This window comes from Eleginops maclovinus, chromosome 12 (genome assembly GCF_036324505.1).
Source record: "Eleginops maclovinus isolate JMC-PN-2008 ecotype Puerto Natales chromosome 12, JC_Emac_rtc_rv5, whole genome shotgun sequence".
NCBI lineage: Eukaryota > Metazoa > Chordata > Actinopteri > Perciformes > Eleginopidae > Eleginops > Eleginops maclovinus.
In genome coordinates this window covers 13,665,350-13,691,369 of record NC_086360.1, presented here as the reverse complement: position 1 = coordinate 13,691,369, position 26,020 = coordinate 13,665,350, and the positions used below count along the sequence as shown (strand labels likewise).

General features: G+C 40.3%; 1 protein-coding gene across 4 annotated transcripts in view; it reads right to left on the bottom strand.

Moving 5' to 3' along the window:
• Nucleotides 1-26,020, bottom strand: part of fbxl17 (F-box and leucine-rich repeat protein 17) — a 189,292-nt gene that overhangs the window by 115,681 nt on the left and 47,591 nt on the right. For all 4 annotated transcript variants that reach the window (XR_010167013.1, XM_063897996.1, XM_063897994.1 and 1 more), the window contains exons 7-8: nt 13,325-13,432; nt 3,450-3,580 (exon numbers count right to left, since the gene is read on the bottom strand). Coding sequence is in view for 3 of the 4 variants with exons in the window: in XM_063897996.1 (XP_063754066.1) it covers nt 3,450-3,580; nt 13,325-13,432 (239 nt within the window). In the remaining variant the exon portion in view is untranslated. The remainder of the gene's footprint in view (nt 1-3,449; nt 3,581-13,324; nt 13,433-26,020) is intronic.

Genomic DNA, 26,020 nt, shown 5'->3' with positions numbered 1-26,020 from the left:
GAGAGCAGGAGAAATACAGAAGAAGGGACGAAAAAATGACTGAAGTGCTTTACCTCCCAAGGAGCTCTATCTCTCAAATTGCACCTTTTAGGGGGACAAATTGATCCTGAAAATAAGGGGTCATTTCCTCTGCCTGTTTACCTGCTCACAACACACTGTCATCAGTTTGAAACACGCACACAAAAGCTGACCCAGCTGTGCACTCGGTGAGTTAATGTGAGTCATTCTGGTCTTCACTGTGACAACAAGTGTGTGTGTGTGTGTCTGTGTATTTTTATGTCTGTGTGTTAGCTTTCCAAATGGCAGTAACCCTGATGACCTTTGACTCTTTGAACTTCAAGCCAAATAAACCAATTTAACTGCAGAGATACACCAAAAGTCTGTCTGTAGAAAACAATAACATTTAAAATCGTACTTTTTAAACCAATATACTTTCAGACGTACCACTTGAGTGTTGACATAATTTTAAAACAGTTTTGAAGATCTTTTTAATACAACATTTTTTTTTAAAGAAGAGGTTGACAGGAAACATAAATTGATAATCCAAGAGAGTCACACACATTCATGCCTCAGATTCCACTGTCAACTTGATGTGTCTTATCTCTTACCTCATCAAACACAATGAGGTTAGTTACACTGAGCCATGCTGTGAAGAACCACAACCTGCATCTGCACAACTCTACCAGTTTGTCCTTTACAGAGCTGTGTTTTTCCACTAATTATTCATGTTGAATTGATGTAGAATTAAGGCACTGCATCACTGTTTGTGAGACGGAACTTAAATTCCCTCCGAGCATTTTGATAAGACACAGTGTAACACTCTACTGTAATGATTGTACATATCTGCAAAGGTTTAACTTTTTTTTGTGTTAAGTGACATTGCAGACACTGGGGAGATGTCAACTTTTAAGGTGGTCTTAACTAAGAGTTTCTCCGGTCCTGGTTGAATATTAAATCTATGAAAACACTATGGTACAATAATTAATTCCTCTTGTTTTATGGATGATGTTTAACTCCTCCCATGACTTTATTTTCTATATAAAACATATGAAGTCAGAATTCTGGTATCTTGACACAGTTTGTACTGGAAACACATTATCACAGTTTGGCAAGCTGCGGGTAAAGCAGACAGGACTGGGCCCATGGAAACACTAACACACACACACTCACAACACACACACACACACACACACACACACACACACACACACACACACACATACACACACACACACCTCCTTCACTCACTTTGTGACGACCACCCAGCCAGTTTCTACCTCTCCTCCTCACTGCGCCAAACTGTGTGACTGTAAAGTGTAACAATAAAGCGGCTTATGACTGGACTGGAGGCTTTTATTTGCTCCTTAAGAAGCAAGTACACAATACACGCAAACACACAGGTCTGCAGGTCCAGGAGGAAGGGCAATGGAAACTGCCCTCTGCTACTTTTGATGGATCTTTAAAGAAAATAAAAATTACTGCTTTGGGGAGGGGGTGGGATGGTGCAGCATCAGAGCAGCAAGCATGCAAGACTGTCCGCCTCGGCCTTTTACCTCCCTGCAGCCTCTGCTTAATACACAAGCCAACAACACAGCCGCTGTATGCTGCAACAAACACACACACACACACACACACACACACAAACCATTTTAAATTCCAATATCCCCACAGGTGATCCAGACAAATCCAGTCTGACACACATACACTTTCAGCCCCTGAACCAATGCAGTAAATATCATTATGGCATCAATAAAGTGTGTGTGTGTGTGTGTGTGTGTGTGTGTGTGTGTGTGTGTGTGTGTGTGTGTGTGTGTGTGTGTGTGTGTGTGTGTGTGTGTGTGTGTGTAGGGAAGAGGTTGATAACGCAATGTGCTCCTGTGAGGATTTCACCAAACTCCATGTTTTTTGATTGAAAGAAGGCTGGTAAGGTATGACCATAACCTTCCCACCACATGTCTGCTGTTTACTCAATAATGCAACAATAATTTCACACACACATCCACACACAGACACAGACACAGACACAGACACAGACACAGACACAGACACAGACACAGACACACACACACACACACACACACACACACACACACACACACACACACACACACACACACACACACGTACGTTTTGGTGCTATGCGCCATGGTAAATTCAATATTGTGTTCACACTCGTAAGCCAGAGTGGGAGTACAGTCGGCAGAGAAGCCACAGCCTAAGCTGTAAATCAATAGATTAAATACAAATGGATGAATAAAACACAAGATAGTAAATAAAAAAGGAGATGCTTTACTCTTGCCATCCTATTCTGCACAGGTTATTTACCATTCCAGAGAGACAGGGGGCTAAGAAAAGAAAAAACTTCTTTGTTGTCTTTTCAACTGGTGTTGATATGTACATCCTTCTCTGGGCAAGAGTTGAAATGCTTGCCTGAGGCTTGAATCCATTTAATACATTATTTATGATGTGTTTTTGAATGTATGCACAACATACCAGCATACCTGTGTCCTGCAAATGCAATTATTATACAAGACCTACTGTACGTTTTAAACAAACTTAAGAGTTTGATTATTAAGCATATAAATAATTAGCTAAAATATAGTTGAGCTACAAATGTTGTTTGTGAGAGTGTCTGTGTGTAAAGCTATTAAAATCCTTAATTGACTAATAGATTAGTTGATTTAATTGAAAACTAATTCAAACTGTGTTTCAATTGTTCCTTCTTAGATTAAAAGTACCCTGTGGAGTTTTCGTTGAGATCAAACAACAGTCAAGGTTTTATTCTTTATTTCTCACCAAAACACTCCTTTTTGAAGCCAGCAATGATGGATTTATTTTCTTCCTCATAACACATTTGCAAAGCTTTTTATGTTAGATTTAGAAACCACCATAGCTTCTTTCCATGTTAAGATCAGATAACAGCCTTCCTCCCTGCCCAATTGTTCAAAAGTCTGAAAACATGTGTCATGCCTATGGAAGTGCACTATTTCAGAAGGATCTCAAAATGTAGTGTAGTTTACTAAAAACAAAAGGCTTATTTGAGAATATTATTGTGTAGCAGAGAAGTAAACTTCTACTTTTCATTTATCAATAACAGCAACGCATAAAAACATCATGAAAAATGACCAATCAATGAAAGATGTCTTTGCCAACTAGGACCCTAAAGAGCCATTAGTCAAATGATCAAGTGGCCTTCGTACATTTGATTTACTTTAAGTCTTGGCAAAAGCATTTGTATTGGATTTATTATAAAACTTGATTTATTTTGTAGTTTCTTTTTCAACTAAGGCTCCTATTATAAACCTGGCAGTTGCCTGAGGTTTTTTTTGTTGTTGAATTGCCTCTTCCAAGGTTTCTTAAATGTCTTTCCACGTACAATGTTCCTCAGTGGACCACAACATCCACTGAGCACTGCTGAGTGTGGTACTTGTATACTTGACTTGACATACCTGTCGTTGATGCTCCAGTTGAGGCAGAGGTTGAGGGAACTAAGGTTGTGACATTTCCTCACCACCTCCATCACCGTCTCGTTGTTGAGCTCTGAGATGTGCCGCAGATCCAGGACACTCAGGTTCCGTAGCTACAAGAGGAAACACACAAAATGTATTGTATACATTTATATAGGTTTGCTATTATTTATTTATTTATTTACAGAAAATATACACTATATGTCTGCCATGAAAAAAATTCAATTTAAACTTAAATGGAGTAAAATCGAGCAGTCATCTCCCAAGATGTATAAATGAAACACAATGGCCCCTATGTTGAAAAATGAATCAGAAAAAGATTTGTTACTATAAGCAGTGCAAAAACGGGGAATAAATATTTGATCAAGGCATGCGTGGTATACATGCCTGCTGAATTACAGACGGTTTTTATGTATCCTCAAGGAATGAGGGAAAAAATCAGCCTAAACACTGGGTAAACTTGTATACTGTCACGTGTGATGAAAAACAGCATGAATGCAGAATAAAACCTAACAAGGCAGAAAAAGGATACAACATTGATGTTATTGTTTATTATTCTGTGTGAGGGGTTATGAACCAATATGAACATTCACTTTCCCTCCGACTTTCTATAATCCCTCTTTCCGATCTGAATACTTTATAAGAGGGGGTTTAGATGAATCCCCTCCCCCCCCCCGTCAAAATCTCTACTTCCTGACACACTCTTAGAAATCCACACAGGCTGGCTGTTCAACAAGCACTCCTGCTCACTGAAACTACCAAAGGCTTTTCAAGTCACAGCACAGGTGTACTTTCTCTGATACATGCTCGAAACTCTTTAAAAGGCACAGGTGCATGCACACACATACACACTCTTACACTCACACACCAGGGATGCAAGATAATCGAGGTATGATATTCAGGCCAGTCGCAAGGGAAGCAGTGAGGTAAATGTCAGGGCCAAGGCTAAAGCGAAAACAAGCTTTCAGTTGGTGTTAAGATCACTGAGCATTATTGTGCGCTCCATAGGTATGACATATACCTAGCAGCAGGAAAACACATGGGGGGAATGGATGAGGACCCAGGCCCTCTGGGTGAAGTATAAGCACATATGTAAACACTCTTCCCCACATACTGAGAATGAAAGCATAGTGACTCAAACGCTTCCAACCAACAACAGCGAGTGTATGATCCTGCACTGAGCTGAGCTGAGGCAAAACCTTTACCTTAGTCTAGTGGCTCCATACTCTGTATGTCTGTCTGTTTTTACATTTTTCTTTTTGTCACTCCACATGACCTAATTAAAACCACACCTCTTGTGATAAAAGGTCTGCTTAGGCACGAAACAAACATGGAACAGATTTTGTTTGTGGCATATCTGCACCTATACAGTGGAGGCAGCCAGCAGCTTTCAATTAAAGAAAAAAAACTTTATGAATCAACAAAGAAATGCACGCATACTAGCAGATGCTCAAACATGGACATTAAAACACACACACTAACTGTCATTGCCCCTGTGGCCAGTGTTGGATCAAAGCACTAAATTATTCATGCAGAAATAGGCTGCTGCTGTGTGTGTGTGTGTGTGTGTGTGTGTGTGTGTGTGTGTGTGTGTGTGTGTGTGTGTGTGTGTGTGTGTGTGTGTGTGTGTGTGTGTGTGTGTGTGTGTGTGTGTGTGTGTGTGTGTGTAAAAATCAAATCTGGGTGTAGACTAAATGATTGCTACCTTGCAACATGGTCAAAATTCTCACTCAACAGCAGACATGTACACACAATTCCTCTTGCACACACGCAAACACACTAATACACACACACACACAAACTTATTTGCATTCTTTATTTATGGGTATTGAGCCTGGAGTACATTTTAAAAGCCCTGACATCAAAAGTCGTATTTGTTCTCAAAATCTTCAAAAGTGCTTATGTCTGCTATAGTAGTTCTTCTACAACCAATAGTAAGAGTTTCATTCATGTGGATAACCAAGGAGAAATCAGGCCAACTAGTGTGAGTTTTCATTGGCTGAGAGTGTAGCTAGGTGGGGAAAAAAAATGCTAATTTAGCAGATGTCTGGATGAAAGCGTCACGACTGAGACTGTAACGTTGTTAAGATAAAATGCACCGCAGAGAAAATAAATTCCACCGTTTAGCAGACATTTACCAAAAGGAAAATATCCTCCAAATCCCTGATTTGGAAAGTCACAATAAAAACTCTTGGTAATTGGTCACACCTCCTGAATGTGACAGGCCACAGTGCCAGTGTTTGTTTTCTCATAATTGACAGATTCTCATAAATTGAGGTGAAAGTTTTTAATGCTTCCAATCCTATTTAAACATTTCCACTCATAATAGAGCTTATTTTTGCCTCATGCATTCCTGTGATCCAAGAATAAACAGGCATGACATGGAAAGAAAAATAAATGGAGAGAAACGGGGAGAAAGGAAGCAAAACGTATTTCACACGGAGTGGAAGACAAAGCAAGGGACACATACAGAGAGAGAAAGTGAGAGGGGGGAAAGTGAGGGGAAAATTGAAAATAGAGAATGGAAAGCAGGGGATTTGGTGGAGGTTTCGGCAGGTTTTTCTCCTCGTTGGCTGATGTCTGTAACCAGGCAGAGTTTTTCTCGTCTCCTCTGACTTGGCAGCTACACCTGGATAATAATTCATGCAGTTCATAAAAACTGTGAAACCTGCAGAACCCAGCTGCTCTAAGGCCAGCGTGTCGTCCCCACCACGTGAAAACACTTGCATGCCGCAGACATTAAGGCTGATTATATGAATATTCCAATAACTACAAACTATACATTAATTCAAGTATTTTATTTGTGTTTATATTTATTATATAGTTTATAGTTTGACTCACTACTTTAGATTTAACTTTTACAAGGCAAATGTATTTATATAAAACATTTCAACACAAGGCACAACAGTTTATAAAATAAGATTGTTATGAATGAACCTGCCCAACACGATATGAAGCAGCAATACTCTTTCTAAAACGTAAAATGAAGCTTACATTTTGCATGCATTAAAAATAAATATCTCATATTCTGATATTTCTGATATTTAAGTGCTTTGTGTTGGTAATGCTCATGATTTCTACTTTGTTTGCCTGATTTTGAATATCATGTGTTTTATTGGCACTTTTAATTAGTTAAATTATTTCTGAATGATCAGTAACTAAAACATACATGGCGAGCATTAAAAACGCCGATAGATAAATATTTAGGTTAATGGAAGTTATTTTAAAATGATTTAATTTAATAAATAATAACTATATAAAATATTTCAAATTGTAAACATTTTAATCATTACTAAAACAATCAACCTTTCCTAAAGTATATTTTGATAAGGTTTTAAAATCAACATTTTATTTAATAAATTAAAAAAGCCAAAACATCAGGAAAGCCGTCTCAGGAGTGGCACCACCGCTCTGTATTAAAGAGCTTTTTTAGGGGATCTGTGAAGCAGCAGCTTGGCTCCCCGGGCTTCAGTGAGAAGCCTCTCTCAAACAGGAAGAATAGACGTCACAGTGAGAAGTCAAATACAAAATGCCACTATAAATGAAAGAAAACATAACTGGCTATTTCAAAAGGTACATTACCCTTCAGCCAAACATAGTTCAATATTTGGAGAGGTTGATTTGGCACTTCATTACATTAGCGTATGTCACAGTCTTGCACAGAGGGAGGGAGTGTGTGTGCACCTGTGTATTCTGTGCCAGACTGTAGAGCTATAACTACCTGTGCTATGACTTGATTTATTTGCACAACGTCAGGCATGATGATGCCAAGCAGGAAGTTGAGGCCCGGCGGACCCCATGCAGAGGATATGATGTCATGGTTTGAACGCTGGCACAAAGCAGCATGAGTACATGGCTGTTGCTGTCCATCAACCTCAGTGTCGATGCTTACAAGCAGCTAGATGACATTTAGAAAGCACGGACAGAGCAAGCATTGTTTTAGTCATAAATGGCGAATATGTTGGGTTTGGAAAATATGAGCTGCTATTTCATTGCTCAGTTCATTTATAACCACTTCGAAGATTTAGTATGTGAGTTTAATCAATGTAAAAAATGTGTTCTTCTGTGGGAAATGCTATGGATCCGCAAAACAAACAGCCGTAACCGTGTAAATTTCTCTATTCCCAGACAAACAAAGATGAGTCCAAACCAGTTCATGTCCTCTAAACAATGCAGTAAGAAGTTTAAACGTTTGAAGTCAATTTCAAAGTCCTGAGCAAGCAGTCAAAGTCACAGGGTGTTGAGGTGCCATTGTGACCCTGACATATTTTGCTTGGCTGTCCGCATGTGTTTGAAGACTGCAAGATGGGATGAGGTAGGGGGCGAAAAGGTGAGACGAATGGCAGAAGTGTCACAAGGTGAATACAAGTGCGCACTCATGCATACACGCTTTGTTTGTTTTTTCCATATCTGAACATCCCAGACAGTTCAGTCAGACAGGAGAAATCTGTGTCGAGACAATCCCTTTGCGGTAAGCCTAAATCATGCACCACCCCCCTTCCAGACACACACACACACACAGAAAATCATACACACATTAATTCACAGGGGCCTGTGCAGACAGAAAGATATGAATATTTGAAAAAGGACTGAGGCAAAAACTGGAAAAGGCCATGGGTCTGGTATCACAAATACATTGTCTGCATCGGTCATGGACCAGTGAGCTGATCCCTGTGTGTGTGTGTGTGTGTGTGTGTGTGTGTGTGTGTGTGTGTGTGTGTGTGTGTGTCCGTGTGAGTGTGTGAGTGTGTGAGTGTGTGAGTGTGTGAGTGTGTGAGTGTGTGTGTGTGTGTGTGTAAACTTTTTTCTTTATCTGTCTTGCGCCGATCTACTGTCTATCACTTATTCTCCCTCTCCTACCCCCTTTTTCTCCCTTACAGTCGCTAATCCTGCGTGTGTTGGTGTTGATAACAAACTCAGTGGCGAGGAAAGGCTCGAAGAGATAGAGAGCGCTGGATTTTCTTCGCCGCTCTAAGCCAAATGACCACATAGGCACGCGAATACACACTCACTTTCACAGGCAGGAGTCTGTGCGGCAGCACTGGATGACAGTCACAGCACAGTGACACTAGTTGGGCCAATAATGAGACATGATATACCCCCCCCCCCCCTGCAGAGGTCAAAAACCTCTCTATCTCTGTCTGTCTCTGGGTTAAAAGTCTTAGAGCCAAATGAATCATTCTTCAATTACTCTTGCGAGACACACCTCATCCTTAGGCTCTTCTCTGCTCATCATATTTATAAGTCCCTCAATCTCCTCCATACAGCAGTGAAGAAAATTATTATTACAATTTTGACTCATTTTGCGACCCCCACAACCCCATTACCTTTCTTCCTCTAAATCCCCTATGCTCTTTCGTCTCCCCTTTATCCTCTCCACCACCCCTGAGACACAATACACATGTACACAGTCGAACACACAAACATTTGTACATAGGAAAAGGTAGAAATAGAAATGAACTCTCACACACACACACACACACACACACACACACACACACACACACACACACACACACACACACACACACACACACACACACACACACACACACACACACACACACACACACACACACACACACACACACACACACACACACACACACACACACACACACACACACACACACACACACACACACACACACACACACACACACACACACACACACACACACAGGCTTCCCCAGTTTGTGTTTGGGGTTATCAGTATGACACAGGGCACAGAGATTATGTATTTTCTGTGCTCCAGTCAGAGGGAGGAGATAAGGGTCCAGCAGACTACAGCAAAGCCAGACACCAATCATCCGATGCGGGGCGGGGCTGGTGGAGTGGAAGGTGTGAAAGTGACAGTGGGTGAAGACCTGTATCTTAACCTTTTGTATTTCATCACTTTAAAAACCGCTTTCCGAACCCAAGGCCATGGCAATTTCAAAATAAAATGGGAAATAAATAATTGTTCTGTAATTTTTCTCTTGTTTTCCCTTTTCTTAAGAGGTTGTGAGCCAAATCTGCGAGTATATGCTACGACAATAAGCCACGGGAATGTCTAGAACATACAATTCTGGTTGAGAAATTAAATAGCTTCCCTCTCCATTTCCCAGACTGTTTTATTTGCTCATAAACACACAGAGAGAATGAGGTATCACCCACGGTCCAAACCTGTCATATGTAGTGAGAATTTATTGAAGGTCCCAGCTTTTTCCTGGAGAAGAACAACCAAAACACTGAAGTGGCATGGAGGAATGAATCTACAAGACCCAAAATTAAGACAAGAAACATTGAAGTTCTGAACATTGGAGAGAGAGAACACATAGCTATTACAGTTTCCAAATATCTCTCTTTTCATCTCTGACACATTCTTCAACAGTCTGTTCATTTGTTATGTCTTTGACTCGCTCTCCCTCTCTCCCGGGGGTGGGAACTTCCACACATACGAAAAAAGGCCTTTTGAGGACCACAGTGTCTTAGGGCAATGATAGGCTGATGTATGAGGAGGGGCATTGTGGGTAGAAATGACAAGCAAAGGGAAGCCATCAGTGGGACATCTAAGGGTCAGGGAATGAAGGCTCTTTGGCACCCAGAGCTGCTCTCACACACTGACTCTCTGATACAGCCGACCTTGGACTTAATCACTACCACAAGAAAAGAGCAGGGCTTGACAGGAAGATGGAAGGACGGTGGGAGAGTGTGTGTGAGAGTAAAGGAAAAAAACACACCCGTATAGAAGAGGAAAAAAAAATAATACAGAGAGTGACAAAGAGCAAAAGCATAGAGAGGCTACAACAGGTAACAGCACCGTTCAGAGAGAGGGATAGTGTCTCTGTCCATGTCACAGAGGCTGTCCGAGAAGCAGAGAGAGAGCACAGAAAACTCAGTATGTTATCCACTTCTGAAACACACATAAATCCCTTTCATCATACACGTACACACACACAGATCACACTCAAGCTTGCAAAGTGGTGCCTTCCACCCTTTTTATAATGGCCAACACCTCCATAAATCTATTGCACTTCCACCTCTGGGGCTGGTCACAGGCTTGACTAAAGAGTAGAGCACCTGAAACTGAATGATTAATATCATACAGGACCACAAAAAACGCATAAAAAGTCCTCCAAATAGCTGCAACCAAAGCACTGAATGCTCTGGGACACCCACAAAGCCTCCACCCCAACATGTTTTGTATCCATTACGCAGCCTTGGGATGTGACAACCTCATCAATAAAACCATTATTAATGTCAAGAGCTTAGAGCCGGCTTTGAGCTTCAATCTCAACACCGACCATAAATAAAATGTACAGAGGATCCCTAGCACGCCAACACAAAATACCACATCAGATGCGCATCTGCTTTCAAATCTTCTCTTTTGATTTGACATTTAAAGCCGTTTGTAATGTTTCATTTGCTAGCAGCAAGGAAAGTGTTAGAACGCTTGTTTTCGATTAGCATCCTTTATTCTTTCAGACAGCAGACATTCTTGATTTTTCTTTTTAGTCGCTAACAAGATGATGATTTATCAAACAGAACTACAAATATTGAGTTTATCACAGAGGAACCACTAAGCTGCCGTAGGACTGAAAGACTGAAAGACATTAGGAGCATGAATGCCACAGCTTTACAGTTTACTCTACAGACCATCTGCATCGAACTCAACACCATGGGTGGCCTATTTCAACCATCAGCTCACTTGATTAAGATAATACGATTTCAATTGATTTCCTCATTCCATAATTTGTGAGTCGGTATGAAAAAAGAATATCAATCTGAAATGAGAGTGTCATATAAAAGAAGTTAATAAAAGTAATGGATTTTCTTCTCCCTTTTTTTCTTGTGGTAGCTGAATAGCAAGTTAGGAGGTTGGGAAGATTATCAGAGAGAAAGCGCAATCGAGGAAGAAAAGAAGTGGGAGGGAGAGTGTCATAATCGAACAAGAGAGCAGTGCAGCAGTCCTGAAATCACATGCAGGTCCACGGAGTCATCAGAAATGCAACGATTCCAAACGCGAGAATATGATTTTCAATTGACACTGGATGGGACCAAGTGGGAATGAATGAGACGAAACATCAACTGCTAAACGAGATAATTACTGTCAGAGATTATAGAGGGATGAAGAGAGGAAGTAGAGAAGCAGAGAGGGACTCATGGCTGAAATGACAGAAACAAAGAGAGCTGTGATTTGACTCTAAATCTGTACAGATAAAATGAATGTGGTCAAAATGTGGTCTTTGAATAATTTTTGCCTCATCACGATGCAAGTATTATTATCTTAGAAATGAATTATCTTCAGAGAAATACTCACTGTAAGTGGTTGACTAAATCCATTTCTGAATATTCACCCATTTAGGGGTGCTAATTAGGTGTTCTGTAGATTCTGGTGACTGATTTTTGAGACTGAAAAAAGTCGAATAATACATTAACCTGTATTATCTATTTACATAAACACTTGACATAACTGTTTTTAATTAATCAAACTGTTGCCGATCATCTTATTTTTTCTAACCTCAAACGCCTTGCTACAGGGATGTAGATCTACAGCAGCATTCACTAGAGGTGTGGGTCAAAAATGCATACTTTGTGTGTTGTTGTATCATTTTGCAGGGGTTTTTTGTATGCATACACGTGTAATTTTTTCTTGTGTCAAGTTGTATAAGATTGAAAGTGGTGTTTTATATTTATCTCTGGTATCTGTCCAGTTAAAACACATTAATATGTTAGGGAAAAAAGTACAGAAAAACCTATAAAGTAACTTTTTAGTTTAAACAACAGCAGCTTTAAAATGCAAATATAAATATAATCAGGATTATTAACTTGCTCATCTGAACTTCTAAAACTTCACCTTGGTTAATACTGTAATAAATAATAATGAGTGTGTGCTAGATTGTGCATGTGGGCGGATGTGTACGCGTCCACCTCCAGGTATGCTAATGCTGTTATGACTGGCTGGCTTCATTACTGTCTGTCTACAACACACTGGCCAAGGTCAGTGGAGGCTGCATAGATGATAGGGGGCCAAAACCATGAGCACAAATTAATCTGCTGTTTAATCTAATAATGCAGCGTGGCATCGGGTGTCTCAGTCCTATTAACACAACTGTAATTGCATTTGAGAAGGAATGGGCACACGCAGTCCACAAGGGTACGTTCACACTTGCGTGTACACCCAAGTACATCAAAAACAAATCAAATTGTAATACACAGACACACATGGATGTGTACAACCCCCACACTCTTATACATAGGTGTATTCTAGATGAATGTTCTGTTGGGGAAAGGAAAAAAATCAGAAGAGAAGCAGGGTGCTGTATTTTCTGATGGATTGAATTTGAGCAATCACGGTGTGAGTGCATGTGTGTCCATGTTTATATGGCACGGAACATCTATAAACCACGGAGCCCTGCTCATTAGCATGGTAATATCCAAACAGCAGGGTGTAGCCTGAACAGCAGCGTATTATTAGGATTCATCTCATTAGGCTTTCATGAGATTTAAAAGTTAACACAAGATAACTTTGGAACTAAGTCTAAGATATAAAACACCCAGCGATGTCGCATGTTTACTCTCCAAAAGTCATTTGCTCTCCTGGAGACAATGCAAGGCCTGCAGCAACAAAGAGAGCTGGCCCATGGTAACAGGATTAGACAAAGTCTTAGTCACGCTGAAATTTCTGTTGGCATTAACTGATATGAGTAATTACTTAAAAAAAGTGAAATTGTTGACTTAAATTAACCCTCTTTCAACAGAGATAGAGGATCTAAAGAAATCTTCATTTATAATGTCAGTAACGACATGAGCTGAGTGCTTCCACTACGTCACAAGTAAGGGTCCAAGGAGCAATAAGAGAGAGTGATACTAACCGCAGTGAGATGGATGACTCCCTGAGAGGTCACCGGGCATCCCATGAAGCCGACAAACTGCAGCTCAGGACAATGCTCAGCAACTGCTCGCACGGACCGATCAGTGACCTGACAATAAAAGGGAGAAGGAGGGAGAAAAAGAAAGTTTAAGTTAGCATCACGTGTAAGGAAATAATTCATGGTCATAATTAAAGAAGTTGCAACTACTATTTTGCAAGTTGTTTTTCTAAAATACACCATAAAAATACATTTTACGGTTAGAAAATGTGTCATTCATTCACAAATCCAGCATCAATATATGACATTTCCTTTGCAAAGAAATTACTTTTTTTCCTTTGTTGGAAAGTTTAGAGAGAACTAATTTGCGTGATTTACATTTGACGGACAGAAGAGAAAAGGAGGATCACAGACGGAGAGGGATAACAGACAAAACAGCCAAAAGAGCTCGTCTGCCAAGCAGCGTGGGCGTCAACCTATGATGGATGGACCATTCTCCATCCTTCACCCAGCCGTCTACTAACAGCTCATAATGGATCAGAGATCAATAGGGAAGCAGAACATTTCCACCAGCTTTCACTGTCGTCATCAATATGGGTATTGATGACTCCCTCATCACACTCAACACTGCAACAATATGGGGGAGATTGTTAGACCTCTCTGAAACCTTCCTCTGCCTTTCCTCAAACTCTTCCATTGTCGAAAACACTTCACAAGATAAAAGGAAGGAGACAAAAGAGATACAGTTGACTCATACTCATACTGATACGATTAACGGGGGAAAACAATCATCAAAGAACATCTAGAGGCATCTCTGGTTAACAGATTTGAACACTTTAAAATACCAGATGGTTTACTTAAAAACACTTCTACATGTAATGTACAAACATCTATACACCCTTGTGTAGTTAGAATGAATGCCAAAATTAATAATCAGTTAATAGTCTTCCTGCAACTCCAGACTTAAATAAAAAGAGTCAATTGTTAAAAAATTGAAGTTCTGACTCTCAGAATATAGGATCAACACTGTATTCTCAATCATATATTTACGACTGGTATGATATTCCAGAAAGTTACAGATGAAAAGTGTACCAATGTTACAAGTGCTATGCTTTAGCCATTCCCTTGAGCTTTATATTTGGGTTGGAGAATGTGTGTGTTTGTATTGCAAGTGAAAGAGCACTGCTGCTTCTGTTCAGCCACAGCCTGGTGTTCTCACAGGTCTGTTTGACGGCCTACCTAGTAACACTGATTTCACTACTATTTGTAAGCCTAGCTCCATATTGAGCACTTTATAGTTTTCTACCTTATGTTTCCTCTCCCTATCTACTTCTTCCTGCCTTCCTCCTCTCTTCTGTTGTACCTTAAAGGTTACTGAGTCGAGGCAGAGGAAGATGGAAAACCAAGAGAGACAGCGAGGGAAAAAGTCACAAAAAGAAAGAACAAGGTCTCCATTTATCTTTCACCAAGTCCCATACAGTATGGCTTATCTGGGTAAAGCACCTCCTATAACTCTTGTGAAGTTTAAAGGTATTTTTCTCACCTTACCTGCTTGTAAATTGCAAAATGTTTCATTGAGTAATGACTATAAAGGATTTTCCTTCACAGGAGAGGCAGTGGAAATTTGTTTTTTCTGTTTTTTTGCAATGAGAATTGAAAAGGAACTCTAGGCATAGTACAATCTTCTGTATGACATTTAGTCTTAAACATTTCAGATTCCTACTCTTATTTTCAGTCTTTCACTTCAGTACAGATGTAAACAGTTTAACTATGATGAATGAAGTGATGAATTGATTAAACATCGCCTACAGACATTCATGGTCCCAAGATGATTTATCTTATTGCCCTCACTTTTTCTCTAGGGCACCTTCAAATGATTTTTAATTACTTTGGTCTTTTTTAAAATTTTATTTAGCAACACTATCAGGTAAAGTTTTTAACAATTCATTTATGAAGAAATACATCTACACAAGATGGGGGACGTTTGGGATATGCTTGCAGTTTTAAATCTGTTTCTCACCCCCCCAGCCCAATCGAACAGGATCCTACCTCCTTCCATTGTCTGTATTTTGAGCCTTTTAAGAAAACCCTACGACAAAAGTTCAACAAAAAAAACACACCACCAGGAAAAGAACAGTTCACCCTGGAAAGCTGTGTGCACAAGTTGTAGTCTCAGTGTACTTGATAGTTTTGAACAGCACAGTTTTTTAGAGCAATCAATAACTGGATGCACCTTAATATTCTTAGCCTCAGGTTTGGACCCACACAGCTCCTGCAGTCAGAAAAGATTAAGTGAAGGTGAGTCAGCGCTCCCACTCTGAGACACTGATGCATATGGAACCTGATCTGCTGGGCCAGGTGGAGAGAGGCGGAGGAGTAGAGCAGAGTTGTCTTTTTGAGTAACACACTTAAAGAAAAAAAAAACTCCAGAAGGACCAGTCTGAGCTGAGCAGCTGGCAGGTGAAGAGAGCTGGTCGGAGTATCAACCAACATGGCCTTGCCAAAAAAACATCAAGGAAAACATTTTCAGGGTTGACTACCAGTAGAATCGAAAAGCTATACACCGCCATGAACCTTAAATCCGAACTGTCGACAAGAGAAGCAAACGAATCACAGCAGAGGCCACCTCCGAAGTGCCTGTAAAAAATGTGTGGTGCAATGGTGTGCGGTTGTGTGTGTGCGGATGTGTGTGTGTGTGTGTGTGTGTGTGTGTGTGTGTGTGTGTGTGTGTGTGTGTGTGTGTGTGTGTGTGTGTGTGTGAGAGAGTTTCAGTGTGAAAAGTATAACACACGAGAAGAAAGACAGCAGGTTACACTTCTACTGTAACTTTCAGCAGGTGAGAGGGGAGACAGAAGACAAAAAATGTCACTAGAGCAGAACAGACCAGGAGGGCATGAACCATATCAGATTAGTTGAGTGCGTGTGTGCGTGCGTGCAACACCATTTTGGTATGTAACAAGATTTGTCTCCAATCCACAAACACAAAACCTTGTCCCAAATTTCTCCTGGCTTCCCCCTCAACCTTTCATGGACTTTGATTTAAAAATATGAAAAGAGCCATGGCAGGGCTTTGGAGTAGAAGAGGCTAGCCAAGAGAGGCCTTAAAGCCTTTTAGAAAGGATCTGGTTCAATGGTCTCTGGGTGAAGGAGGTAGGCAAAGCAGGCAGAAAGTCTGCTGGAATGGTGGAAACATTGCAGTTATAAAGATAGCCTTTGTGTGTACGTGTCTTAAAGAGCTGGACGGTAATTGCCGAGAGCGCTGTGGTGGCAAAAAGAAGTAATGCTGTACAGTATGTGAGTGTGTGGTTTTTGTCTGGCAGTCTGTTCTTACAAAACGCTGGGGCAGCACCCAGGGGCCACTTCTCATCCAATAAGGCTATTTAAGCCTGTCAATATCGTCTATCATACCACTCGTTTGACTACATCAAATGCACAGGGAAAAGAGAAACAGAGAAAGACCAAAGCAGATTGCCTTTAATCCCGTTGATCCTATGTTCAATAGTTTTTCTTTCCTCAACCTAGCCTCATTTAAACCTGGACAATTCTCACCAACAAAAACAACCACAAAAGGAGCCTCAGAAAACTCCTGTTTATCTTGTGGCCTAACACCCTCTCAAACAAACAAGGACTTTAGAGTATTACAATGAAGATAGCATGGACACCATCATTATGAAAACCAAGTGCGTAGAAGTCTCTGATACAAGAGGGGGTTGCTAATTAGTGGCTATTCATGAGACAAGTGGAACTAATAGGGATGGTTGTTGGACAACTGAGCGGGCCATGGCATTTAGAAGAAACCATTTATGGAGCCAGTTGGGCCAAGCATCCTGTTTAGCCTATAAGCAGATACCAACAATACTTAAGGCCTCATGAAGCAACATAGCATTAGATTTTTGCTTAGCTAGGGTAAGGGTAGGATTCAAGGGCAACTTAGGTTGATCCTAATGTTAAGTTCAAACCTAATTCTCATACAAAAAAACTTGACTTGTAACTTGAATAAAATAATTTCACAAAAATAAATTAGTAATTTTACTAATTTGAAACAAACAAGCATACACATTCATACAATTATACAGTAACAAAGCAGCTTAAACTCAGGCTGCTGAATATCATGTCTTTATTTAAGTCTTTGGTTACAAAATTACTCTGTAATATTACAGATTTCCAACATTACCCATAAACAAGGTCTCCAACGGCAGGCCTGCAAGGAGCAAATTGAAGTGGGACGATTTTCATCAAAGTTCTGTTCTTTCCAAGGTAATCATTTTCTCCATAAATACCCTCTTAGGGGTGATATTGCAGTGGGTTCATCACAGCCTTGGAATACACACACGCATAAACTTAGGTGCCCACTCATAAAGTCATGCACGCACACACAGACACACACCAAACTTTGTCTCTTTTTTTTAAGAGCTCAGATGGGCTGTATTGATGCTGAGGACTGGTGATCTGGCAAAAAACGAAATGAATACTTATCATCCTCTGTAATATCCGATGCCTGGAGACAAAAGCAACATGGAAAGTCGTAAAGTTTTACTACAGCAAGGGAGAGTCTCTTTACTGTGCTGTCTCTGTACTGATGAGCAGGCACTGTGCACTAAGTGCAAGGCGGTTGTTGCTTGGAGCTACGTGTGTGTGTATTCTTCAGAAAAGCATCACAGAGAACAACTAAAGCTGTAGCATGGTTGATTCACATTAAAACCTGCAGGAAAACAAGGTTATGTGATATGTGCATGCTTTCCCACATAGACACATTGACAAAGACATAGAGAGATACAGATGCGGAAACACGGGCCAAGTACAAAGTTGAGTCTAGACAGATGTGAGGTCCCTGTTCTCCAGCTATCCAGAGAGATGTTTTCCTTGGCTAAAACAGAGGGACTTGTCATATTTATGAGAAGGGTTGAGACAGAAACACAGGATGGATCACACTGAGAGACAGGGGAGAAGAACAGGGGGAAGAGGAAGAAGAGAGGAGGGGATGAAGGGGAATGAGAGATGTGCAATATTTTCATGTTAACATAATGTACCTTCTAGTCTTCAGTGTATTGCTTTGGCAAGCTCGGCTGCTTGAATCATGCATGTAACACTCGCTGAATATATATGTGACAAACAGGAGGTGAAAAAGATGGAGAGGTGGTAGGACAGGCCAAACAAGCCATGGGTGTGTATGTGTGTGTGCAGGGGAGTAGGTGTATATGAGAGCAATCTGATCTTATTAGAGGCCTGACGGGATGAGGAGCTTTGATGAGAGCTCTGAATCACCACCATCTAATCAATCAGTCTAATTAACCAAGCTTTATAAACACTGTGCAGAGCTGAGAAAGAATCCGCCGACACACAGATTAATACTGATTACTGAATACACGGCAACACATTCTATTAACAATCCATCTTCATGCCTATCTAGCGGCTTTGCATAAGAAGTCGCTTCATCGCCAGTTTGCATGAAATCCTCGGAAACATATTATAGGTTAGTCTTCAAAGTAAATGAAACACTATTCCCAAGAACGGAGTGACTCAGTGTAATAGCATTATTCGATAATTGGCCTATATTCATGACCGCATTTCTTTTAAATAATGTAATTAAATATAGAAGCATCGCTGGTATAATGAAAACCCTCAGTGGAAGACTGTTGAACTTTAGAAAACAGTTGGAAGTCATTTTTGTTTGCACTCACATTTAAGTAGAAACAGGACAGGTTGCTCTTTGACGCCCACCCATGTCTTCAAAGGAGCGAGTGTGTCATGTGTATGCATGTGTATCGTCAAGTCATCACACAAAGCAGACCTTTAACCACCAGTGGGGGTCTGCGTTTGTGTGTGGTGTTACAGTGACCTGCTGCTGGGCAACACCCGGCAACAACTGTCAGCGAGCACAGAAGCATCTCCCTTAACACTTGACTACTTCTGATGCCACGCTGTGGGCAGTAGGCATTTTGTTTTGTAAAGTACGGGTCTGTGACACTCTCTCTGTCTCACTGAGGTTTAAGTGTAAGCAACCAGCATATTGTTACTCCCTCTGTTTCAATCTCACTGTCTTTTCGCCTCTCTTAACCTTTGTCCAGCTCATTATTTTGAGCTGTTAATTGCAGGAAAAAGCAAAGCATGGTCAGAAGGCCAATGTATAAAACAAAGCAAGCAAAAGGCCACACTGTCACACCATTTACTAAGAAAAACTGAAAACTGAAGGAAAGCCAAATGCTAAACAAATTCATCGTAGTTAGTGACAAACCAGATTTAAGTAGAGTCCCTTTTCTATGAATGTAGAATCTAAGCAGGCCGGCAACTAATTTTTATTTTCATTATTGATGAAGCTGCAAATTATTTCCATGATAAACGGATAAGGGTCTTTTTCTGTTAAATGTCAGAAAGTGTTGAAAGAAAATGCCCACAGTGATGGATTGAAATGTGTGGTTTTGTTTCAATAATAGTCCAAAACCAGATCTATCATGTTTATCAATAAAAGTATGTCAACATATAAGAAGCTGGACCTAAATAAATGTTTGCTTTACAAAACAGGCTTAAACCTTTAAAAATGTAATCAAGTTATATGAGCTAGAGCTAGGATGAAGAAGAGTATGGCCTTCCACTTTCCCCACATAACACGTACCCAGGGATTCTTTCCATCTCTCCACTGCCCACTGAACATAAAAAAGGCCATAAAATTGTCTGACAAGCACACTGTATATTTTTCAAAAATCGAAAACTGGCTCTGAAAGATGACTATGTTTGAAAAATGAAACTCCCAGGATCAATAGATCCACTTTCCTCCAGCTGTGGCCATCTCAGACACACTTGGGGAAAAATCCATGAAAAACTTGCCCTATCCTTTTCACATATCTCGAAGGGAAAAAAAGTAACTGCTGCCTGCTTAGCAGGAGCTACTTCATTGCCTGAACAAAGGCAATGAATGAAGGCAGCATGGCGCGTTTTTAACGGAAATCAATTAATGTGCTATCTCCACATATTCACAGTACACACTTCTCTCTCTCACACACACTTGTCAAGCAATCTTGTCTCGTTGTCATCAGCCTTGATGATGCCAGGGAGGACTGAAGTCTACACGGGTGATCGCCAAAGTGATTGATCGCCTCACTCGTCTGTATGCTCCACTCTCAACTAAAAATTACCTGTCATTTATTCACTGGCTTAAGCCCTCAGCTCTCGCAGGAGTTTCACACACTGTCTTATCTTGATGTGGCTGTGTTCATGTGTAATTGCAGAGACAAGTGTGTGGGCAGGGGGTGAGTGTTGGCTTCTAGAGACCTCTTCATAGCACTAACCATGAGATGAAGAAGAGCTTTTGTTATCTGCCTTTTTCCCTAAGGATCAATAATGCTTTGTTACGTGTCAGACAAAAATCAGAAGCTGCTACTGCGGAGGAAGCCAAAAGACATACTTTAGTCCATTAAATGCAAAGTCATTACACCCCATTGTGAAAACCCTCCATCAGTTCTCTTGAGGCTTGAAATTCTAGTGTGTCTTGGTTCCCAAGCAACATATCAATATATCTTTGTTGCATGTCAAACAAAATCACAATCTACTGTAGAGGAAGCAGAAATGTCGCATTTCATCTTTTGAATGCAAAGTGGAACTGTTATTATGCCACATTGTTGAAGCCCTCTGACACCTCTCTTGAGTTTAAATCCCAGAATGTGAACATGTTCACTCAAAGGCTCTTCCTCAATGTCAACTTACCATATTAGTTCTATGGCTCTGTGCTTTCACGATATGCAAGGCCTCAGGCTATAGAGCAATAAAAGTATGTGCTAGTTTTGTGGCTTTAATGGCTCCTGTTTTGACAAACCCTCTCTAAAACCGAATGGTCCAGCAGCATGTACGGCACAGTGCGAGTTTGGCATTCATAAGGAGTACAAACTTGTTGAATTTGATAACCATTTTACAAAACAACCACAAAAAACACTATGTCATAACACAAACAAGTCCCTCTTCTTTGTACCCTCTACAGGACTCCAAATGCATTATTGGAAATGCTGCTAAACCCTTTCGCTGTACCAAAAGCAAGCCATCAATTAACCAGCATGCCCTTCAGCTTCTGTTTCTAAACAACACAACACACACAAACACACTCAGACTCACACAATCCATCTATACTCATTAACTGTTAAAAGCTGTCGCTGACATTTAAAGACGCTGAACCTTTTTTTTTTTTTTAACACATACAATGGAGGTGGCATTAGTACATAAGATTCTGCTCGTCTAAATATATATATGGAGATGTACTCAAGAATTAGCCTTATTGTTGACCTTACCACTTCTACCTGTACGGCAGCAATTGACCAAACTTAACTGACCAAAATACTACATAACTTGTGGTGAGCATGCAAACATGGCTGAGACCGATTAGAAAACTTGAAACGGTATTTTAAACGTCATAGTTTGTTTCATAATAATACTCCAGCTGGCGTACCCAAGTTTCCCAAAGCAGCATATAGATTTGTATTACTTTTTGGCTTGCTGGTGGTCTGTCACTTTCACAGAGAAGTGGAAACCACTAAGAAAGACCTTGGTCTGCACAACACTTAACCCCCTAACCTTTCACTGTTCCCATTGTAACTGCGCAGAACAATCTATCAGGGTAGGCCTGAAATTGACTTTTAACACTTTAAGCTTTACTTAGAGATCAGTTTTAAGTCTGATGCTAATGATGAAAAATAGGACTTAAAGAGGCCAATTTAACCATGGACCTGGAACAGAACGACTGGCGTAGTGATGTTCCCATCAATGCCTGGCGTTACAGCTATGGCCCATATTGGATTGTTCTGCTCAGCAGTGTATGGAGGGAACCGCTGCCTCTTCTTATCGACACAGTGCTGAAGGTATGGAGCGGGAGCTGGCAACAGCTGAGAGAATCAACAAGACAGCAAACAAACAACAGCTTCAATGCTCTCTCGGGGAAAGCATCGGTTTTCAGAACCTTTGAGTTTCTATCAGATGACATTGATCTTGTTAGTGGATCTTTGATGTTAATCCTTGCTAAATACGCTATTCAGCAAATATGAGAAAGCCTCAAGTGGTGTGTGTAAATGTCAGAATGAAAATATATGCAACTTTGCTAAGAATATGAATTGCAAGCCCAGAGCCCTTGTGGATTACATTTTTAATCTCATATCTTCATCTTAAATCTCAACATGGCCTTGCTGTGGGGTTTCCCCCCACAACTGCTTATTAATAAAGACATATTTTGTGTGGATAACCTTTGGGTGATTCCTGTTAATCACATTATATAAAGATACATAATTGAAGTGCACTAGAGAATTACCAACTTCTGGTCATAGAGGGGTCAGTATATTCAGCCCATATCAATAAAATGAAAAAATAATTTAAGAAATGTTATATCACATGAATGACCTTGTACTATTGGTTGTTACATATCACTGTTTGTGGCCATGGAAATGATTATAAATTAGCCTCTGTATGTTTTATCTTGTTTGTGTTTTATGTGCCACCTCCTGTCTATACACCTTTCTTTTCACTTCTCAACAGTTAATCAATGAAATCCAGTTCACAAGAAATCAAGCAACTTGAGTCCAGGTTACTCTTAATCATTTATCGAGATGAAAAACTATTTAAGAGAAGAAAGAAGAATTTACCAAATATTTAAGAAATCCTATAGCAGTATTTTACAGTGCATAGGTTACTTAAATTCAAGTCAGAGTCTTTCCAGTGCCAAGTTGATGCTGTTAATTCCCTAAAGAAAATGTTCTGAAGTACTGTTAATTGTAGTCATTCTGAGTGAAAAGCAAATTTCCATCACTTTTGTTCTGAGAGAATGTAAAGAAACTTTGAGCCAACAATATGTGTAAGAGTGATTCCAGACATCTGTCTTTCAGCACTGGTTTTAAGTGGTTGGTCTTACTGAAACACAACATAGAAAACCATCATTTGTTGTGAAACTCTTGCATTTGTTCCCACTGTTTCGAGTGAACTATCGGCTTATCTTCTCTTAATGTGACCTTCTTGCAATATCCACACCTCAATACACTAAATTGGCCCCTTGTCACACTTTGTACAAGCCATGCCCTCCAAAACAAAAAGGCAGGTGCCACTTTCTTTCCTTAGTTTCCAGACACAAAGGAAAGCTTCCAGACTAACAGGATGATCAGAGAGAGATCAGGCAGACGGAGACAGATGGAACAGAGACAGGAGGGGAAGCGAAAGAGACAAATAAGAAATTTGTTTCCTGAATGCAGTAGGGAGTATCTGGATGGATAGCAAACAAGTCTGGTGTGAAGAGAAAGAGGAGCATTGCTAAGGCATTTGGTCATTATCATTACTTCCATTCTTAAGATTTTTGTTAATGATTTGAATTGTGACAACTGATGTTGTTTATTTTTCCAGTGGGAGCATGATTCAAGTATTTTAGGTTTCCTTATTTCAGGCAAACTTTTTCTAAGCCATCTACAGTACAGTAGACCATACATCCTTCAACCTTGTCAGTGTCATGGTAGGCTAAAAGACCAGGGGCTTGCTTGAGGGTAGCGGCCTCCTCTGCCCTCATGGCCTCTGGGTGTGCAGCCTCTGCCTGCTAGTGCTTAATGATTAGAGCTAGAGGACCTCTATGAGGACAGTTGACATCCTAAATCCTCTGGGAGGTGCACACACATCCACAGTCAGGAGAGTAACCAGAGTGTTATGTTATGCAGATGATTGCCAGGCAGGTGATAGTGCCCAGGGCAGGGAAATTAAAAGGCTGTTACATGTTACTAGTGTGTGCAGAGCTTATTCACAAGTAATTATTCATGCTGATGCTATGAGTAGTGACAGGGCCAGATATCTGCTGTCAGAGAGACAGAAATGGAATGGCTTTTTCCATACATTTCAGCAGTAATGCCGCCTCTATCAAAGTGTCTTTCACAGAAGCTAAATGTAAAGAAACCCTGGTGTCCTGTGGCGATTTGTTCTTGTTGAGTTCTCTCTGGAAACAGATTATTTTATGTTTGGTTAGGGAGCAGACTCTACAATCTGACACCCAATAAGTGGCCATAAAAGACGAGGAATTTATCGTGTGAAAAAAACCAATGCTTTTATAGAGACGTCCTGCTGGTCATTACTAACTTTAAATAGATGATGACTACTGGGTAAAACAAGAGGTCAAGTGGTTATTATATAGCTAACTTCAGCCAGCCAAGAGGTCGAATGGCCAAAGGAATGAGCAAGAGATATAATGATGAAGAGGTGCCCAATGCTAAAAACAAATTATTATATGAAAAGGTTTGGCACTGACAGTAAATGTTTTCCTACTTGAAGCTGCATGGCCTAGCCCTCCCTTTACTCTCCAGATAATAAGCTGTAGACAAGTAAACCCCTATCTTTGCCATTACTGTTTAACTTGACAATTAATGCCCAGAATTTAAATGGGGACCCGATCCATTAACATGGCTCATAGCTATAGAAGTCTATTGTGTGCATGTATGTATGGGGACTGACAGTGAGAGAGACGGCAACAGGAAGAGAGAGAGAGGGAGGGAGACATCAGTGGTAAGCTAATTAGTTCAACACTATCACAGATGGCTAAGGGGTCACTGTTAAACCTTTATTCGCTTCCATATTACCCACGTCAATGGTAATTCTACAGGAGCTAGGTCATACGCAGCATGGGTTGCATAATGAATGTGCCTTACAACAAGGCCTTGGGTGTTGGCAAACCTGAGCCTTACCAGTGGAAAAATTGAAAATTGACCTTTTGTGTTGCTTTCCAACTTACACTGCTCAATCTTCAGGTCCAGAGGCTTTCTGCAAAGGTTGTTAAAAAGCCATTATTCCCCTGGGTGCCAAGGGGTGCAACGAGAGAGAAGGATAGATTGAAAGCACAAGAGAGCGTAAGGAAATGAAATGAAAACAGAAGAAGTAAAACGGCGAAAGAGAGCAACAAGAGTGACCGGGACAGAACAGGAGAGTAGCCATGGACAGCAGCACATCAAGTGAATTGTGTGTGCGCACAAAGTCCAGTGATTCTTGTCAATTCTATAATAACAGACACTTGTGCTGACAGCAAGATAGAGATTAGACCTATCTCCGTGTATGAATGCATTTGCAGGTAGATGCATGCTATTTTTGTTGAAGAGCTCTAATTGCAATACGGAACTTATAATGTATAGGTTAGTTATCCTCACTCAGAAGTATTAGGAATACTCACATTCTCAAACAAACATATCCTGTGAATGTCGTCACCAAATTGTTATTGACATGTGAGCGTTTGAGCTGAGAACCCTTAAGATTGGCATGTACGTTTTTTGGAGCTGGTATTGTGTAATTAAAAGAAATGAAAGTCAAGTAATCTCAAGCACTGGGTTTTAAAACACTCACTGGCTTTGAGTGCGTTGGGACAGTAGTAATGAAAAGATAAACAAAAATGATAAACAAAAATGAGAATGTTGTTAGCCTCAGTGGTTGTTTGAGGTGATGGCATTCTTTTAACGAAATTATAATAATAATTCTGTATCCTAAATAAAATATCCTAAAGTGGTTAGCACTGCATCTAGGAAGATCTCGCAGACAAAATCCTCTGAGCAGTGTTGTCATCATGGCTTCTAGAAATGCTGAAATGGACATTATTTGGTTTGAACCAGGTAACTTATCCTTATGTTGTTGCTCAGCCTTATAATCCACCATATCAGTGTGATTGAAGCTTGGGAGACAGTCTTTGGTTAGAGGTGTCTAAATGAATATATT